This window comes from Brienomyrus brachyistius, chromosome 15 (assembly GCF_023856365.1).
Source record: "Brienomyrus brachyistius isolate T26 chromosome 15, BBRACH_0.4, whole genome shotgun sequence".
Classification (NCBI taxonomy): Eukaryota; Metazoa; Chordata; class Actinopteri; order Osteoglossiformes; family Mormyridae; genus Brienomyrus; species Brienomyrus brachyistius.
Genome location: NC_064547.1, coordinates 11,564,254 through 11,583,717, shown reverse-complemented (window position 1 = coordinate 11,583,717; position 19,464 = coordinate 11,564,254). Strand labels below are relative to the sequence as shown.

Below are 19,464 nucleotides of genomic sequence, written 5' to 3'. Positions count from 1 at the left end.
AAAATAATGGGTTCAATGGTGCGAATAGGTTATATATTAAGAGGGAGGAAAAAATTAGTTTCCATACAGTTTAAATATCTGATTTATTAATTTATATAACTATTACTAATGGTAAATGTGTTGTATAAAGTATTAGTTTTAACATTTTTGAATATATTTGGCAATGCAATGCCTTTGTACTATATAAATGTCAATCCAGTTTGACCTACTAGGTACATCTGGTAATGGTAGAAAAAATATCACGTAGTTCTATATTAGTAGGTTGTGTTTGTGTGTAGGCCAGAAAGATATAGTTTGGATTTACATACGTAAATGGGCAAACATTTATTTGGATTTGGGGCGGCATGGTGGTGCAGTGGTTAGCATTGTTGCCTCACACTTCTGGGGCCCAGGTTCGAGTCTCCGCCTGGGTCACATGTGTGTGGAGTTTGCATGTTCTCCCCATGTCGTCGTGGGGTTTCCTCCGGGTACTCCAGTTTCCCCCCACAGTCCAAAGACATGTTGAAGGTGATTGGACTTGCTAGATTGCCCTCTGGAGTCCATGTGTGCATGAATGGTGTGTCAGTGTGCCCTTTGTGTGAGTGTGCTATCCTGGGCTGTTCCCTGCCTCGTGCCCATTGCTTCCAGGATACACTCCAGACCCCCCATGACCCAGTAGGATAAGCGGTTTGGAGCATGGATGGATGATTTGGATTTATATTTTGTGATCCATTTATATTTTCTGTTTAATATATAATCCACTCTATTGGTTTTCCATGTAAAGTTTTTACATCTTTGGTTACTGAAATATCAGGAGGGGAGGTGAAATTTTCCCAGAGGAGGCGATTGGCTGATGAGAAAATATTTAACTTGGGCTCAACACATTGACCCGTTTTCATAAGAACATTAACAATTTAGAAACATTTTATCAGATCTTTCTCTTTAACATTTGTCTGACATATAACCATGATGACTTCAATGAAAATTAAAATCTGCAATGATTGGTACACACGTGACTCCATATATTCATTTTTCAAATGCAGTGAGGAGAACATACTAACTGTCCCCTTATCCAGAGTGCTCCCTTTGCCCTGTGCTCCGTCTTTCTGTGGATTCCTCCAGGTTCACTGCATCCAGGATGAGAGAATATCCAATACCCATAGAAAAATTTTCTGGCAAGGTGAACATACATGAACGAAAACTAGATCTTGATCAAGGAACTTGGTTAATGTTATTCTTTATTCAGAAGGCAAATCATATTGCACATCATCGCATGTTATTATAAATATAACTCAAAGAGGGGGCGGCATGGTGGTGCAGTGGTTAGCACTGTTGCCTCACACCTCTGGGACCCGGGTTCGAATCTCCGCCTGGGTCACATGTGTGTGGAGTTTGCATGTTCTCCCCATGTCGTCGTGGGGTTTCCTCCGGGTACTCCGGTTTCCCCCCACAGTCCAAAAACATGCTGAGGCTGATTGTAGTTACTAAATTGCCCGTAGGTGTGCATGTGTGAGTGTATGGTGTGTGAGTGTGCCCTGCGATGGGCTGGCCCCCCATCCTGGGTTGTTCCCTGCCTCGTGCCCATTGCTTCCGGGATAGGCTCCGGACCCCCCGCGACCCAGTAGGATAAGCGGTTTGGAAAATGGATGGATGGATAACTCTAAGAAAAAAATATAGACAGTCAGAAAATATGTAACTACTGAAATTTAGTTTCTAGTAAAATGTGTCCATTTAATAGTATCATAACATGTTAATACATTGAATTAAACAATATTCATTCATTCATACAATCTATGAAGCAAAACTAGATTTTTCTTCATTAGCCTGTGGCTGGGTAATGAAAAGATGTTTTCCGAGAGGTTGAGGGGAGAAAGAGCCTTGACTGTAGACAATCTTCCCCCTGACAACAGTTGCATAAATCTCTCCTCGAAGTTTGCAGCCAAGATATGGAGTCAGCTGAAGAGAAACATCCCTGCTTATATTTAACACACTTTAATTATAAATGCAATCCCATTAGTATTACTTCAACATCTGGTGTGAAGTTATATAACTTACAGGGTGGTTAAATACTTTACCTTATTTTTATGAAATATGTTTGCATCTCTCACCTGGAATATAATAGAATTATGCTTTTGCAGCAATAAGACATTTGGATATTTCTTTGAAAAGTATATAAAATACTCAATACTTGCCTCAAATTCTTTGTCTGGATCCCATATAACTAGGTCAGCATCATGGCCTGGAGAAAGGCTGCCCTTCTGGTTGTCAAGGCAACACAGTTCTGCTGGTTTTTGGCAGAGTAATCTTACCATGTCCGAAACTGAAAATCCCTTGTTACTGGCTGTAGTCCAGAACAGTGACAAACCTAAATTTCCCAGTAGATAAAAATTTCTCACTCGGTCTGTAAAGATGCAATACCCTACAAGACCTACAAGACCTTTTGTGTCACATTTTTGGACATACAGTTCATTTTCATCTCAACAATACTGGCAAATCCAGGTGACGTAATTTAACGTAACCGTGACAACGTTACCAGTTGCAGTCCATTCAATTTGTTCTAAGGGAATTTTAAGCAAAAATTGAACCATGACATGTTCTTCCTGGGAACAACAGTAAGGTATCCCAATCCACTTAAACTTTAAACATAAGGCCTTGAAACATAAACATAATCTATCTTCCCCTACAAGCTTACACTTTAGAAAAGAATAAAAAATTAGCTGTAGTTATAAATATACATTTTGTATTTCTGTTTTGAAAAATTATGTGTGGACTTTGGCCAAACTGGTTACCTTCTCCTTCCTATAGTAAATAATTACTTAGTAAACATATTATTTGCTTTCTTTATCTGTGTGGCCTTTTGTACTGAAAACAGCGCAACCAAAAGCTTAGCTGGATGGGGGTGGAAAATGTTTGGATTTCACATTTATTTAAAATTAGGGGGAAAACGAGAGTATTAAATATAAAAAAATTCTCTTGGGAATACAGAGACACAAGTATATTGGACAGAACTGCGAATTTCACAACATATATGGGATCTCACCAAACTGTAGGGAGGAAATCCCACCCCAGGCCCGAATAAAGTCTCCAGTTTGAAGGGTTTTAAGATCTGGAATGCAGGGGGAATGATCTGAAACCACCATATCAATAAGTCCAGATTTCAGTGCTGACCACAGCTGCTCCTAGAGAAAAATACAAATTTTGCAAGCCTTAAAAGTCTATGGTAATGGGACCATATTTACAAAGCATTTTATCTTACCACTAAGAGTATTCCTAAATCACTCTTTACTCCTTCTCTCACCTGATTAGCCTTCCCTCGAATGGGGGGACAGCATTTGAATTGGGTAGCCCCGGGGGGGATGTTTTCAGCACAGAAAGTTAGGTAATGGTGGGTAGTCTCCACTGTCAGTGGGGCACCAGCCAAGCGTGCCTCTTGAATGAGGCCCAGGGCCTGAGCAGAGGATAAGTGCACGATGTGGCACCGCACCCTGGAGTGAGGCCAGCAGTACAGGGTTAATCATTATGATTCCTCATCAGTGGCCAGCCAAATGGGTAGATTTTACTGATAATTCCAGCTTACTGGTATCTGAGGCAGAGCTGTGTGACTGTTCTAATGGCCTCCATTTCCATGGTGTCTGGTCTGGATCTCAGGAAAGTTGAGTATTCACAAGGATCTGAAGTGGTAACTATGAATAGATACATTCAGTCTTAACAACGATGGCATAATTTAAAATCAATATATTTTGTCTGGCTCCTACAATGGCTCTCAGTCAAGTCTAAAGTGCACTTTGAAATCCTGCTACTCACTCAAGGCTGAGGCTGAGGACTGGCTGAGGACCGCAAAATTTATCTCTACTATTAAATGTTTACAAGTCAAACTTCACTCTCTTTTCATTAAACTCATGCCTTGCTCACATGTCAAAAATAAATATATATTTTTTGGAAAATTTCTGTTCTGAGTTAGAGCCCTATGCTACAGGGCTCCCACATGTCTGCAAAAATATAGGATGACTCCTTAGTTCTCAGTCCTTAAATCATGACTGAGTTCTCATTAGACTTAGCATTTAGCATAGCATACAATAGCTTGTGCACTCAGTGTTGATGTATATGTTATCCTTTGTCTTAATTTTGTTCTGTGTTGCTCTGTTGTAAGTATATTCAGGCAAATGAATACATCGTGTGTGTGAAGGAATCAAATTTTTAGGGGTCCAATATTTATATGTTTGCAGTTTTCTTGAACACTACTTTGGTCCTCACTAGTTTTTTTTTCTAATTTCATATTCACAGAAATATATATAATTTTAAACATGAAAAAGAGGAGCTTTGACAAGTATTTTAGCTATAGATGACTACATTACAGAATCCTCATTCCCTATTTCAGTAGTTCCATGTATCTTCTTACCATCTTCATCAGATGGAGGCTGAATTTCCTGCTCAGCATGGAACTTCAAAACAAAAAGCAAATCCTTCTGAAGCATGGTTGGTATCTGAATAAATAGAACTCTACGGCACTAAAATGGGTCTAAACAAGTGATATGCTGGGGTATATTCTGTGTCAAACATCATTAATTTAAGAACATTACTCTGATTTTTCAGGTCCATTAACAAGATGATTATTGTACATTAAATAAAGTGTCAATACATCGAAAGAAAACTATGAATCCTGGCTTCTGGTCATGCCTCATTAACTAATGAACCAGGTGCCTGTGACATGGTCTCGTGAATGACAAGTTAATGCCCCCAAAAATATATCAGCATCCCCTGCCCTGTGAAATTTTGTGCGTAGGTCAGCAAAATTATTATTAACTATTAAGAAGTGAACTAGAAGTTTAACTATGAAATATCCTTACAAGGAGTAAAAATTCAATGAGGTATACGTGTAATTCATCTAAACTAAATATTCAATGGCAAAGTATATTGTAACACAGTTTGACAGGAGTGTGCTTACTAGTAAAACGCTTCCAGTGCCTTTGAGCTGCTCCAAAGCGGCATGAAGGTCGCTGTCTGTAACATGAGGGAACTCATCCACACCACTATGGATGAGAAAACACTTGAAGCCGACGACTCCTGCTTTAATCATGGGCCGGAGTTCCCACTGGATAAGCCAAGTTGAGGGCCGGAAGGGGCAAATAGCCAATATATCAGGACTAAACTATACTCAAATAAAGATTGAGTATTGAACAATTTGCCAGACCGCACTGGGGCTACTTAATTAAATCTAAAGCATTAAGTTCTGATTACTTACATGGTTGCCTGGCACCACACCTCCCCAGAATGCAGTGTCCACAAAACATTTCCCTTCAGCTGCCTGAATTTTCTCTCTTAGGTTTTCCAGAGTGGTAGTGGGTGGAATGCTGTTGCTATAAGAAAATGCACTTGTGCAAGTTGTCTCGATATTATAATTTACTTAAAGATTACGTAACAGTCTTTTCTGTTTTTTAAGAAAAAAATTCATGGACTGGCTCAGTGGGCCTCACATATCCAGAGCTCTGGATTCCAGTTTTTTCTCTATCTGAACATACTCCTGGAATTCATTTGAGTTTCCTCCCAGAGGCATGTAGTGTGGCATGTGGCTTCATGCCTTGAAATTGCCCATACCATGCATGTCCTTGACGGTTAGGGCACACCCTGATTTTCTTTATGTGTTGCTTAGAATCCACACAAGACTTGTCTAGATACTGCGTTGAATAGGTGCTTGAATCATGATTTAGTTCTATTATACATACATATACCATATATGGATATGTGTAGAACTTTTAAGCAGTCAAAGGAAATTATCTAGGGGGTGATATCATATACACTTACATCGTAATACAATTATGAGTCATATCTGTGATATATTTCTTTACCTTTATCAAGCACAGTGAATCGTCATATTTAATAAACAATGCAGTATACAATATACAACTTGTTTTTCACTGTGATCCTTTGATAAGAGTTTCTGAAGAAGCACATTGACTTACAGGGGCATGTCTACGATGGTAGTGACCCCTCCTGCTGCTGCTGCTTGGGTTGCAGTCCAGTACCCCTCCCAAGTGGTTCGGCCAGGCTCATTAACATGGACATGACAGTCAACAATGCCTGGGATGATCAGCTTACTGCCCACATCTACCACCTGCAAGCAATATGGAATCACAATTTAACATTCTGTGCTGATTTATACAGAAATTTTGCATGCAATTGAACTGAGATATTCTTTTCAGCGAAAATGTAATAAATATCACATTGAAAAATGGTAAAAATAGAAAATAACTTTTAACCATGGTTTTTTATTCTGTCAGAATCACTTGTTAATGAATTGACACTTCTTCAGAGAAACCCATTCCATTAAGTTCTCCACGCATTGTTCATGAGCTAAATTGAAGGCCACATGAAGTTTGAAGGTCTGTAGCTATTGACTCTGTAAACAGTTGGCGACTTCTGCACACTGTACACCTCGGCATGCGTTGTCAGATTTCCTATAATAAGGCTATGCCTAAATAGAAGAGCAAATTAATCTTATATATAAGATGTTTTTAGTTAGTTAATTAATGAAATTAGAATTTTGTCTAAATTAAAGTAAATTAAACTTGATCAGATTAAAATTTTTTCAGTGTACCAGAATTTGCTATAATAGTACACAAAAGGGAAAAAGACTTCAACATTAGTATCAATATTGCTTTTGGACATTCCACATATAACAATTCATAGAACGTACATTACTCAACGAAAGTTGTTCAGATGGACTATTCATTTCAGATATATGCCCCACCGACATGTATATTCATGCTTTCAGGACAAGGCCACCTATATACTAGTTGTGCCAGGATGATCACCATCACTCATCTCCTACTCATATGGATGAATAAACACAGGACCTGGTGCACCTCACAATAAAGTAAAATTCTACACAACAGATAAATTAATTAAATACCACATGTCCACTATGATAAAAATACCTGTACAAGATAATTCTAGAACAAACATATGTAGGATTATTTTATAGCATAGAGAATACCTTTTCTGTTTCACCAGCATCCAGATCTAAAGCACTATCAGGGAGAATGCTCTTGATTTTCCCATCCTTGATGAGAATAACTGCTGGACAAATGTCATTGCCACACAGAACCCTTTGGCTTCTCAGTACATTAATTGCTGATCCAGGTATCATTTTGTAATATGTTTCTTGTGCATTACCTTCCATCCAAGCTTTGCCGTTTTACCGCACGGAGACCAAAAAGAGTTGTTAGAAACCTTACGTAACAGTTTGCTTTCTGTGATAAGAGTTCATTCACTGCTGCCTTTGTCCTTCTGTAGGGGCATTAAATTAACATTTTGGAAGGGAATGTGAAAAGAATTTTAAGAAAAAATGGAACCTTGAAGTAAAGAAATAATAATTTGAATTATATTGTGATATAGATATAGACTAATATGAAAAAAATATCACAAAGAGCAACTTTTTTGATCTATAAAAAAGCAATGTAGCATAAATATTGTGTTAACCATTAGAGAGAGCACTCTGCACTACAGATCAGAGGTGGGTGTCCAGAAAAAGTTGTAGTGCAGAGAATGAATATACGAATGCGTCTTACTGAAAGAATTTCGCTCTATATCATAAGTACATTACAGAGCAGTATAATATTATGGGAATGAGGCATGCAATTTAAGGTTATTTATAACCATATATAAAAATAAAAAATAAGAGAAATGCTTGAAATTAACACACCATTATAAGCTAGCATCAAATACTTATTTTGCTGTCCAACTTTGGGTGTGAAATGTTTCTATGGACACTATTACTCATATCTTCCCCTTCATAAGCTGTTTATTATTTTTTATTAGTGACATTATGTGAAATATTAGTTAGCCTTATCTAGCCCATTAGGTATAATATGAAAGAAAGATCTTTATCATGGTCAGAGTATGAGAGGACCCATGTGGGTCAGATTCTGGAAGCTCGCGTGGAACAGGAGCGGGATCCTGTGGGCCGGGCTTGGGATGCTCTGGTTGGCTGGTGGCCCATTCTGGGGTCTACTTGGAAGGCTAAGGTCGAACGTCAGCCCCTTCTGGGATGGACTTGTGAGACTCTGGTAGAGAGCAAGCAGAACCTTGTGGCTCCAGGCTCTGGAAGCTCGGGCAGAGCCGGAGCGGAACCCTACAGGCTGGGCTAGGGAGGCTTGGCCAGAGCAGGACCATGCAGACTGGACTCAGGACTGGTGGGGACCCTTTCTGGGCCGCACTCTGGAAACTCAGGATGGGTGGCAGCCTCCCCTGGACAGGGTGCTGAAAGTGCCACAGCAGCCTCCTCTAGGCGGGGTTCTGGAGGCTGAGATGCACAGGTGACTTCCTCTGGGCAGGGCTCTGGAATCATGGTGGCAACCTCCCTTGGGCAGAGCTCTGGAATCATGGTGGCGACCTCCTCTGGGCAGGGCTCTGGAATTGCAGCAGAAGCGGATGGTCAGCAGCACCTGCTGGCCAAATGGGAACATAACACATAGGACAGACCCTGACAGTCCACTGTATTTGTCAACTGTTATATTTCCACTCTGCAATTTTTGCCCATTATACATTGCCATTTTTGTACATTATATATTTAATTAATGCCTTAAATATTACTTCTGTATTGTACATAGTGTTACGTTTATTATCCATCTTGCCATCCTTAAATGTCACTTCTGTGTATACAGTAGACACAGCTTTGGTAAATACTATTTCCTTATTGGTCCAGAGACCAATTGGTCATGTGGCTGTTGATTATTTTCGTACAGCTGCATAGGAGGTTCCAGCAGCAAATAGAATTTCACAAGTGGTACATATTTGTGTTTTATTAAACATGTTGATATGAAAAATATATTTTAAAATTTTTACTTATAAATAAGCAGTCATTGTTATCAGCATAATGGGTTTCAAAAAGCATGTGCCAGTCTGTCGACGGCTTCTTAAGTAATTAAGGGACTTGCTGTTTTTCGTGAGTAGCCTGACCAGATGATCCACCCTCATAGTGAGCACATTGGAACATTAAGCGTTGTGCGAGGAAGCAGAAGCGTGGCAAACGCTCAGGGGTCCACGCTGGGCTAAGAGCTAATCCAAGCCACCTGGCCCTTCCGTCAATCCTGCTATCCAAACCAGTCCTGAGACAGGTGAGAACCTGGCCTGCAGGTGCTGTCTCTACTCTTCAGGACTGTTTTGAACAACCTGACCGGGTCATTTGTAGGGAGGCTGTAACAACTGGCGACAACACCAATTTGGAGGAGTACACATCATCTGTGACCAAATGCATTGACCGAATGCACCTGGTCTCCAAGACGATCACAGCACACTCCAGTCAGAAGCTGTGGATGACTGCAGCAGAAAGTGGTGGTCAGTTAAAAGTGTTTTTATATATTCGCACAGTGGCCGAAATTAAAAAAGAAGTGATCCGACATTAAAGTCGACGTGACAACACGAGGTGGCCGCTCACCGTAAGAGTCTTAACAGCACAGGCGGAGGTAGCGGAATCCCGGTCTCTCACTTTATCGGGTGAGGGGGACGCCGATGTCAGCGTGGGTAAGTTTTTCTCATAGCATACTTGTTTGAATTACTCTCCTCTAGACTGGACTACTGTAACGCACTTCTCTTTGGGATACCTAGCAAGAGCCTGCAGAGGCTCCAATACATTCAAAACTCTGCAGCAAGGATCCTGATGAGAGTGCGAAAACATGAGCACATCACTCCCAATCTCCACTCACTTCATTGGCTTCCCGTCTCCGCCAGGATTGAGTATAAGGTTCTGCTTCTTACACACCAATGCGTCCATGGACATGCCTCCCCCCCACCTCAAAGAACTTATCAACCCACAACGCGCAACACGTTCCCTCCGTTCTACGCAGGCAAACCTCCTCCACAAACCAAGAACCAATCTGAAGACTATGGGAGACTATAGGGCTTTCCGTGCTGCTGCTCCACGCCTATGGAACGCCCTCCCTGACTTCCTGGGGGCACCACAACCCACTGACTGCTTTAAAAAGCATCTAAAGACATTTCTTTTTAACAAAACCTTTGGTTCCTCCACTTAGAGCTTTTAAAATTGTTTACTTTTAAACTGTTTATTTTGTCTCTTTTATTTTAACTTGTAGCCCTTTGAGATCTTGGGATGTAAAGGGCATTATAAATAAAATGTATTATTATTTATTATTATTATTACTTGCATGTTTATGAATAACAAGTAGGGCGCAGATGCGGTGTTACTTTTGTTCATTGTTTGTTTTACAATAGTACAGACAATAGTACAAGAGATGCTCCCAGTGCAGAGGACGACACAGGCGGTGATGGTGCTGCTGTGCTGAGCACATCTTTGGGCTCTGGCTGCACACATTCCTGTGCCTCGGAAACTGGGGGGCCACTGTCCGGCCGTGTGCTGACTGAAGCTGTGCTGCAGTCACAAAATGCAATAGCACATGCTGTAGGAGATGTTGCCAATGAATTAAAACATCTAAATGATACAATGTGTGATATTAACAACACATTAAAAGAATTAGTTAAAAAAATATATGCGGTGTGCAAAAGGGGTATGGCACCATGAACGCATGTTCATATATCAAAAATATTGAATGAAACGATGATTCATAGTCTCAAGAAGCTTGGCAGAAGAGCAATTTTTCAACATGACAATTATCGAAAACACACTGCAAAAATAACACAAAAAAGTGAAAACTTTGAACTGGCCAAGCACGTCTGCTGACTTGAATAAAATAGAACACCTTTGGGGTATTTTAAATAGGAAGGTAGAGTAACCAAACACCTCCAGCAAAGAGCAGCAGTGTTCCCCAGTTAGCACATTCTGATTTTGTGCTAATTACAGGAAAGTAAATGCAATCACAAAATCTGATTATTTTCCCCTTCTGTGAATAGATGACTGCATTGATCAAATGTGGTTAACGAGGGACCGTGGCACACAGGAGGATTGAAACAATTGAAACATGACAATGTGTTTACTTAGGTTGACATTAATCCTAAATTTATTTGGGGATCTGAAACAAAGATGTGTTGTGGATAAGATGCAATAGATGGAATCAGGAAGGGGGAAAATATTTTTTGCCATACAGATAAATTGACACCCGATGACCTAGATCTAGAGTATCCTTCTATTCATTTTCAGAAAAACAGGGTAGCCCTGGTACAGTTTTGTCCCACAATGTACAAACAATATTAATGTTCCCCCAATGGCACAAAAATGTGTGTAAGAGTACATTTCTGTATCTTAAAAATGTGCATGTACCTACAGCTAGGGTACATTTGGCAGACCCTTGAGAGTACAGTTCCAATGACAAGTAACTGTACCCTCGAAATACAAATTAGTACTTTTTTCTTACAGTGTATAATACCATGACCTGCTCGATCGATCCTCCTGTGTGCCACGCCCCCTCATTAACCTCGTGTTAATTCCTGATTATAGGCTGTTACGCGGTTCCGTCATTAAGTCCTGTGTATTTAAGTCCGCGTTCAAGTCTGTTCCCCTCGCCTGCTTCCGTGTTTGATACTTAACATAAAACACATATATTGGAAGTATGCATTTGTCCCATTGCTAGGAAAATTGCATTTGCATGCAAAAAAAAATCTCAGTGATGCGCGTGATTCCTATGTGCACTGCTTTCAGGAGAATGCTGATATCCGTGTTACTCAGACCCCTCCTCTCCTACAACACCGCCCATCCCCCTTCCTATGCTGCATTCAGACTCCCCCCTCGTGTGATGATGTCAGTGGCTCAGTGCAACTCAGCATCAGTAGGTTTATCCACCGATACCGCTATGTCGGCTTCTGCACTATAAAAATAAATTTTTACAGCTTCGAGGCTACACAAACCCGTAATACAAAGCTTTACAACTCGAGATTACCCGTGAATAGTGTAAGCAGTGAGGAGAGGCTGACCGTTACACAGAAGCAGCGCTACAGAAAGGCTGAGACAAGCTGAACTAAGTAGAGGTTAAATAACCAGCTAAACAGCCAAGGAGAGAAGAGCCTGCAATAAGGTGAAATACTTCTTTGAATATTTAAAATTATATGGTGTTATAATGGTTTGTTAAATTATTCTTTAGCAACAGAGTTCAAATAATTAATTTAAAACATTTGTACACAAACGGTCAGCTTTAGTGAAATTTACATTAGGTCGTAAACGGCCGGATTTCATTACATGTCCGCAAAATATTTCTGTACTGTCGGCCGCTAGCCCGCTATGAATTAAAAACAGTCTGCCCTGAATGTGTATGAATTCAAACTCTTCCACGCATCGATTCCAGGCAGGCGTCATGTATAAAACGCCGATATTATCTGAGTCACCCGTCTTGTTTATTGTGCCACATAATTTGTGCTGAAAAATAACGAACCATCTTGTAATGCAAGTCGACTGCATCCATTTCATCAGACGGGAAAGTGAATACCTTGTGGAATTATCAAACATGGCGAAATAATGAAATATGAATTCTAATTATTAAATTTCTACGTACGTGCAGTCACATTTTGAAAGAAAATTTATAAGTAAAAAGATACACATAAAATTATATTTAACAGCAAAAATAAAATATTGTGCTATGACTCATTTAAGCGATAGGGAAAGAAAAACAGCATAACAGTCAGGTAGATACGGGAAAGGATAATTTACCATCTGTGCTACTTTCGCTAAACCTTTGGCTTGTGTTTGGTATCTTAATAAACCTGGAATAAATACGAGTTACTGGTGCAATTTAAATGACACTTTGAAAATTTAAAACGTCATAAGAATATATGCATCAAATTCTGTCATGTATTTTCAAAATCAATAAAAATCAATCATTGTATTTTTATTTAATGTCATTTCAGATAGATAGTGGGCTAACGGTATGAAGACTATACATAGACGACGTCTTTAACCATGAATTGATTAAACGCAACATATTGATAATCCGAATAAAGTGCAATTTACTTGATTAGGCAAGAGTTTTAGATTCCCAGCTGGGAATTAGTAAAATGTTACTAAAAATGTTCTGTTAGAGACGGCTTTTTATTTCATTTTAAGCAAGAACCGAAAGGCTAATCGTGTAACTTTGACAATTTTTCAAAGAAAATTAACTAAGATGAATTTACCATTTGCTGTATTAATTATTTGTTATGGGGGACTGTGCAATCTTTGTTATAAATCTGCCTGCTAGATATGACGTGGACTAGGAAACTATAGTCCTAATCATGCAGTTAGTATATGAATTGTGAGTTTGTGATTGAGTGTACCGTATATGCTTACATCTTGTGAAGGACTGGAATCTTATCCATGGTGCCCCCTACCCTATGTTTTCTAGTATAGGTTCATTATGACCTTGTGATGGACAGGACATTATGGAAAATGGCTATACCGTTTACATTTATTTATTTGCCAGTTGCTTTTGCCCACAGCAACATACATACAAGTAAGAATCCGCCAGGTTCCGTGCGGCAGTTTGGGTTATGGGCCTTGCTCATGGGTTCAACAACAACAACAAATTTATTTTTGTATAGCGCATTATCACAACATTACATCGTCTCAAAGCGCTTTACAGCATCCGCACCCAAAGCCCCCAGTGAGTAAGCCATAGGCGACAGTGGCAAGGAAAAACTCCCAAGAAAGGAGAAACCTTAGAAGGGACCAGACTCAAAGGGGGAGCCCATCCTCCAGGGGCCAGCAGGGAGAGTCAAATAAGAGAGATGGTTAAGTGCCAGAGATGGTGAAGTACCAAGTCATACTGTCCCAATCATAAGATTTGAGAAATAACTAGAGAGCAGGGAGGATGACAAGCCAGTGCCGAGTCTTCTTCCAATCGCCAGGCAACTAGAGGCAAGGCAGCGGGTCATACATGGAAGATGACACTGGCAGAACGGCGAGCTGGATGCAGGGACGTCACTGGTGGTGGTGACGTCACATGTAGCAGGGTGTGCTGGACATCTTGATAGACTGAGGTCTCCAGGCATCACCCCCCAGGAGGAGTAGGGGAAATAAAATGTACAATTAGTCAAAGTAGGGGAGACTATAGACAGTGCTAACAGCTAGGTGAGTGCAATATGAAGTGCAGTGTGCAAGCTCTGGCAGATATGGCAATGGCAGCATCAGTAGGAGGAAGAGGCAAGTGGGAATGCAGGCATGGGGAGTCCCTGAAGTGTCAGCACTCCAGTTCCACAAGGTATTGTGAAGCTAGAGTGACAGCACTGACAGTCCAGTTTATCCAAAGCCAATGGCACCGATCCCCACCCAGCTCCACACCTCACACTATAGGTCTGACTGGGAGGGAGGAGTTAGCTAGAACTAGTGTCCCTATACTCTAAAATAAACAGGTGTGTTTTTAGTCTAGACTTGTATATTGAGAGTGAGCCTGAAACCCGCACATCCAGTGGAAGACCATTCCACAGCTGAGGAGATCTATAGAAGAAAGCTCTGCAGCCTGCCGTAGCTCTTTCTACCTTAGGCACTAACAGATATCTCATGGCTTGAGAACAAAGCAGGCGTGAAGGGTTGCATGAGGTCAGCAGATCACTAAGGTATTCTGGTGCAAGGCCATTCAGTGCTTTATAGGTTAATAACAGTATTTTATAGTCAATTCGAGACTTAACTGGCAGCCAATGAAGAGAGGATAAGACCGGTGTAATACGATCAAAGTTGCAGCATTCTGTACCAACTGAAGTTTATGCAAGGATCCAGACGGGCAACCCGATAGGAGGGCATTACAGTAATCCGGTCTGGAACTTACAAAGGCATGTATTAGTTTTTCTGCATCATGAAGTGAGAGCATCTTACGAAGCTTGGCTATGTTCCGTAGATGATAAAACGCAGTTCTAATAATACTTTTTATGTGAGCATCAAAGCATAGACCTGAATCAACAAGAACGTCAAGATTTCTAACCACCGTATTAGGTTGTGTAGGAAGACTACCAACGCTGAGGTGGTGAAACTTATTTCTTGCAGCCTTTGGACCAATTACCTGAACTTCTGTTTTTTCTGTGTTTAACATAAGGAAATTGAACCATGTAGAAATTATTCTGTTAGCCATGGGGTACAAGGGGCAATGGGTGGTGGGTTAGACCTCTGTAGTTCTGTTCAGATGGTTTTTGGTTCAAATACTGTCTTTATAATTCCTAGGTGAATAAGAATATTTCATATGTAAAGGACAGCAAAATGCTTGCTTTCATGGTCTCAAATTGATGGGCCAAACCTTATCCATCCGATCTGTAAAATTTTGTAGCAGAGAATTACTACTTGGTGTGATTTGAAAGGACAGTATTAAAGCCCGTTCTCTACTAAATGTCATGTGGTATCCTTATAACTTTTGCTTCTATTTGGTTTGCTGAAGGGGCGGCATGGTGGTGCAGTGGTTAGCACTGTTGCCTCACACCTCTGGGACCTGGGTTCGAGTCTCCGCCTGGGTCACATGTGTGTGGAGTTTGCATGTTCTCTCCATGTCGTCGTGGGGTTTCCTCTGGGTACTCCGGTTTCCCCCCACAGTCCAAAAACATGCTGAGGCTAATTGGAGTCACTAAATTGCCCATAGGTGTGCATGTGTGAGTGAATGGTGTGTGAGTGTGCCCTGCGATGGGCTGGCCCCCCATCCTGGGTTGTTCCCTGCCTCGTGCCCATTGCTTCCGGGTTAGGCTCCGGACCCCCTGCGACCCAATAGGATAAGCGGTTTGGAAAATGGATGGATGGATGGATGGATGGTTTGCTGAATTTATTTGAATGGAAACTTATTTTACTAGTTTTTTTTTTTTGCTGCTGTTAATTTTTATTGTGGTATTAGTAGAGAGAGATTGTTCAGCCATTTTGATAGATGGATAGATCTATGAGAAACACAAAACAGAAATCTCAGAATTTACAGAATTGTCAGAACAGACTTCATGAGAGTGACCTGAGGGCCCAACGTCCTCTAGTGGGCCCTGGGCTCACACCCCAGCACCTTGGAGCTCGATTGGCATTTATGCTTGTGCATTGGGTCCTGGGTTCGTCCTGGTGCACGGCAATGTCTGGCCTCATGTGGCGAGAGTATGCAGGCAGTTCCTGGAGGATGAAGGAACTGATACCATTGACTGGCCCCCATGATTGCTTGACCATAATCCAATACAGCACCTCTGGGACATTATGATTCGGTCCATCTAATACTGCCAGGTTGGATGTCAAACTGTCCAGGAGCTCAGTGATGCCCTGGTCTGGATCTGGGAGGAGATCCCCCAGGACACAATCCATTGTCTCATTGGGAGCAGCCCCGACATTTTCAGGCATGCATACAAGCATGTGGGGGCCATACAGACTACTGAGTATGATTTTGAGTTGCTCCAATGAAATTTCGGCAAAATGGACTAGTCTACTGCATCATTTTTTCACTTTAAGTTTTGGGTTGTCACTTACTGTAACCTCATCCCATGCCTGCTTCACCTCTAAAGGCTTAGATGGAACAGCAGTGCTTCCGCATTTCCACTTTCTGCATGAGCAATCTGGTTTGCCAGGTAACCATGCCGTTATAATAGCAATTCACTGTAGCTCATGTGCCCCCACCCTTTTAAAGGTGAGGTGATGTGCCCTTCTAATTGGTTTATTGCATGTTATGCCTAAAACACACCTCTGAATAATTTAGAGAGTTAGGACAACCTTTTTATGCCTTGCACTGGCACAATGTCTGTTTTTTTCCACCGTCAAAACAGATTTGAACACGCCCATAAACTTTGGTTGTGCCTTGCGCTTTATGTGTTGCGATACATCATCAAAATAGAGCCTGATGTGTATCCATTATTTTCTCTGACTGGCTTAGCTGGCCTCCTGGAGCCAAGATCTTATCGTGGTGGAGAGGTTTGTGTGTTTGGGGGGACGGGTCCTGACTGTTGTTTGCACTTATGCACCAAACAGCAGTTCAGAATACCCAGTCTTTTTGGAGTCCTTGGAAAGGGTGTTGGAGAGCGCTCCTCCTGGGGACTCTCTTGTTCTGCTGGGAGACTTCAATGCTCACGTGGGCAATGACAGTGAGACCTGGAGGGGTGTGATTGGGAGGAACGGCCCCCCTGATCTGAACCCGAGTGGTGTTTTGTTATTGGACTTCTGTGCTCGTCACGGATTATCCATAATGAACACCATGTTCAAGCATAAGGGTGTCCATATGTGCACTTTGCACCAGGATACCTTAGACCGCAGTTCGATGATCGACTATGTGGTCGTGTCATCGGACTTGCGGCCGCATGTATTGGACACTCGGGTGAGTAGAGGGGCGGAGCTGTCAACTGATCACCACCTGGTGGTGGGTTGGCTCCGCTGGTGGGGGAGGAAGCCGGGCAGACCCAAGCGTATAGTGCTGGTCTGTTGGGAACGCCTGGCTGAATCCCCTGTCGGGAGGAGCTTCAACTCCAATCTCCGGCAGAATTGTGCCGGGGGAGGCCAGGGACATTTAGTCCGAATGGACCTTGTTCCGTGCCTCCATTGTTGAGGCGGCTGACTGGAGCTGTGGCTGTAAAGTGGCCAGTGCCTGTTGCGGCGGCAACCCCCGAACCCACTGGTGAACGCCGGCAGTGAGGGATGCTGTCAAGCTGAAGAAGGAGTCCTATTGGGCCTTTTTAGCCTGTGGGACTCTGGAGGCAGCTGATAGGTACCGGCGGGCCAAGCGGAACATGGCTTCGGCGGTCGCTGAGGCAAAAACTCGGGTATGGGAGGAGTTTGGCGAGGCCATGGAGAACGACTTCCGAACAGCTTCGAGGAAATTCTGATCCACCATCCAGCGTCTCAGGGCGGGAAAGCGGTCCAGCATCAACACTGTTTATAGTGGGGATAGTGCGCTGCTGATCTCATCCCCGGGAATGGATGGCTGTTTTTCTAGTTCGTCTGGTTAACTGGTTTAGTAGGATAACCAGATCACATTACAATTGCACTGTTATTGTTTAACCGAAATCTCTTTTAAGTTTTGTATTCATAGTATAAATGGCATTGGATTCAATATTTTCTGTGATGAGTGAAGTGCCCACAATTCACAAAGTCATTATGTCTCTTTTCCCATACAGTACCTTCCATCCCGGAGCCTTTTCTAATATCATCCACTGCTGTGCTAAACTAGCAGCACCATGACAGGTGCTTCGGTGAAGGTGGCAGTGAGAGTGCGCCCCTTCAACTCACGAGAGACTGGGAAAGATAGTAAATGTATCATCCAGATGACTGGGAACACCACCAGTGAGTACCACGTCCAAACCGTGCGTCAACCTTGTGTATGAATGGTATGGAACATTAGCATGCGTGGCACTTTTTACTGTACATTAAGGTGTAGTGCTGTTAATGTTTTTGTTGTCAGCTGTTATTTGTTGCATATTTTTACTGGGCAGAAGGATATGCAATTTTTTTCATTCATTTTTTTCTCATCCAATCCATTTCATTTCTCCTCTCATGCCCCATTAGGGACTTCATAGAATAGTAGATAGAAGTGTTTATGCACACGCTTGCTTGTTTATGTTAGCACCATTAGCACCAGACTTCCATGTGTCAGTCCCTTAACAAAATGTAATTAACGGTAACAAATGTGACCAACATAATTACAGTGACGTACATTTAACTTGATATGTAAAAATTGATTTTGAATTCTTGATCTTGAAATCACCACCTTGAAGAATTGTGATTTGTAAAGTAATGGATTCCCCTCATCCCTGTCGGATAGTAATCTTTACGGCTGGTCAAAGACTGAAATGTGCAACCAGAGGGTTTAGGTTCGAAGCCTTGGTAGAACTTTTCTCTTGAACCAAATATAAATTTGAAGGTGTAGGCATTTTGTGACAGGCTGTTTTAAACAAGACGAGGCTGCAAAGAATAAAATTGTGGTCTTAAGAACATTGCAGTTGGTACAATGCTAGTTTGCGGTCTTTTTCAGCAATTATCAACCCAAAGGTACCCAAAGAGAATAAAAGCTTCAACTTCGATTACTCCTACTGGTCTCACACATCAGTAAGTAACCGTGAAACATAATCCTTATTCTAAATATCAAACATTGTAAAGTTTATATATTAATTTTATATAACTTGGCTATATGGCAGGTGACTTTCACCTTTTTCTTATTTCTTTCAGCCATAACACTGTGTTTCTTCTTGAAACACACTGATAGGCTGTAACCATATGCTTCATTGCCTGTCTATAGTATCAGTCACTTTGTTCTGATAATATTTATAGGGTTTTTTACTAGCTATTCAAACATATCAGCCCATTTCAGCTGGAGCACTTCGAGTACGACACTGACAGTGGAGGGGGTAATACTGAATCTGGAATCTTTCTGCAGCCAGAAGACATTAACTATGCATCCCAGCAACAAGTGTATAAGGACATTGGAGAGGAGATGCTGTTGCATGCCTTTGAGGGCTACAACGTCTGCATCTTTGCCTATGGACAAACAGGGGCTGGCAAGTCCTACACCATGATGGGCAAACAGGAAAAAGACCAGAAAGGCATCATTCCAATGGTGCGAACTTGCCAATGATGCATGATCATATAAAGGACACTCAAAGAATGAATGAAAATTGCAC

General features: G+C 41.6%; 2 protein-coding genes across 7 annotated transcripts in view; one reads left to right on the top strand and one right to left on the bottom strand.

Moving 5' to 3' along the window:
• Positions 1-1,633: 1,633 nt before the first annotated feature.
• On the bottom strand, positions 1,634-7,251 carry zgc:103559 (Allantoinase, mitochondrial). 3 transcript variants are annotated; one of them, XM_048975870.1, is made up of 11 exons: positions 6,974-7,246; positions 5,940-6,091; positions 5,222-5,336; positions 4,925-5,071; positions 4,379-4,421; positions 3,557-3,662; positions 3,278-3,464; positions 3,020-3,158; positions 2,172-2,344; positions 2,055-2,087; positions 1,634-1,935 (listed from the first exon to the last, which is right to left on the bottom strand). In XM_048975870.1, the coding sequence occupies exons 1-11, from the start codon at positions 7,157-7,159 to the stop codon at positions 1,771-1,773; spliced, it is 1,446 nt and encodes a 481-aa protein (XP_048831827.1). In that variant the 5' UTR covers positions 7,160-7,246; the 3' UTR covers positions 1,634-1,770. The 3 variants fall into 3 exon arrangements, with proteins under 3 accessions (XP_048831827.1, XP_048831828.1, XP_048831826.1); XM_048975871.1 differs by having other exon boundaries at positions 2,055-2,344; positions 7,153-7,251; XM_048975869.1 differs by having other exon boundaries at positions 2,055-2,344.
• A 4,402-nt stretch (positions 7,252-11,653) lies between these two features.
• Positions 11,654-19,464, top strand: part of LOC125708382 (kinesin-like protein KIF1A) — a 37,766-nt gene continuing 29,955 nt past the window's right edge. For all 4 annotated transcript variants that reach the window (XM_048975859.1, XM_048975858.1, XM_048975860.1 and 1 more), the window contains exons 1-4: positions 11,654-11,963; positions 17,965-18,130; positions 18,819-18,892; positions 19,221-19,400. In XM_048975859.1, coding sequence (XP_048831816.1) covers positions 18,025-18,130; positions 18,819-18,892; positions 19,221-19,400 — 360 coding nt within the window. In that variant the 5' untranslated portion in view covers positions 11,654-11,963; positions 17,965-18,024. The remainder of the gene's footprint in view (positions 11,964-17,964; positions 18,131-18,818; positions 18,893-19,220; positions 19,401-19,464) is intronic.

Coding starts and splice junctions, on each gene's coding strand:
- zgc:103559 (XM_048975869.1), bottom strand. CDS start 7,159: ATGGAAGGTAATGCACAAGAAACATATTACAAAATGATACCTGGATCA. Junction 6,092..6,973: donor ATGCTGGTGAAACAGAAAAG/GTATTCTCTATG, acceptor TATTGCTTGCAG/GTGGTAGATGTGGGCAGTAA. Junction 1,936..2,054: donor ACATATTTCATAAAAATAAG/GTAAAGTATTTA, acceptor GTTTCTCTTCAG/CTGACTCCATATCTTGGCTG.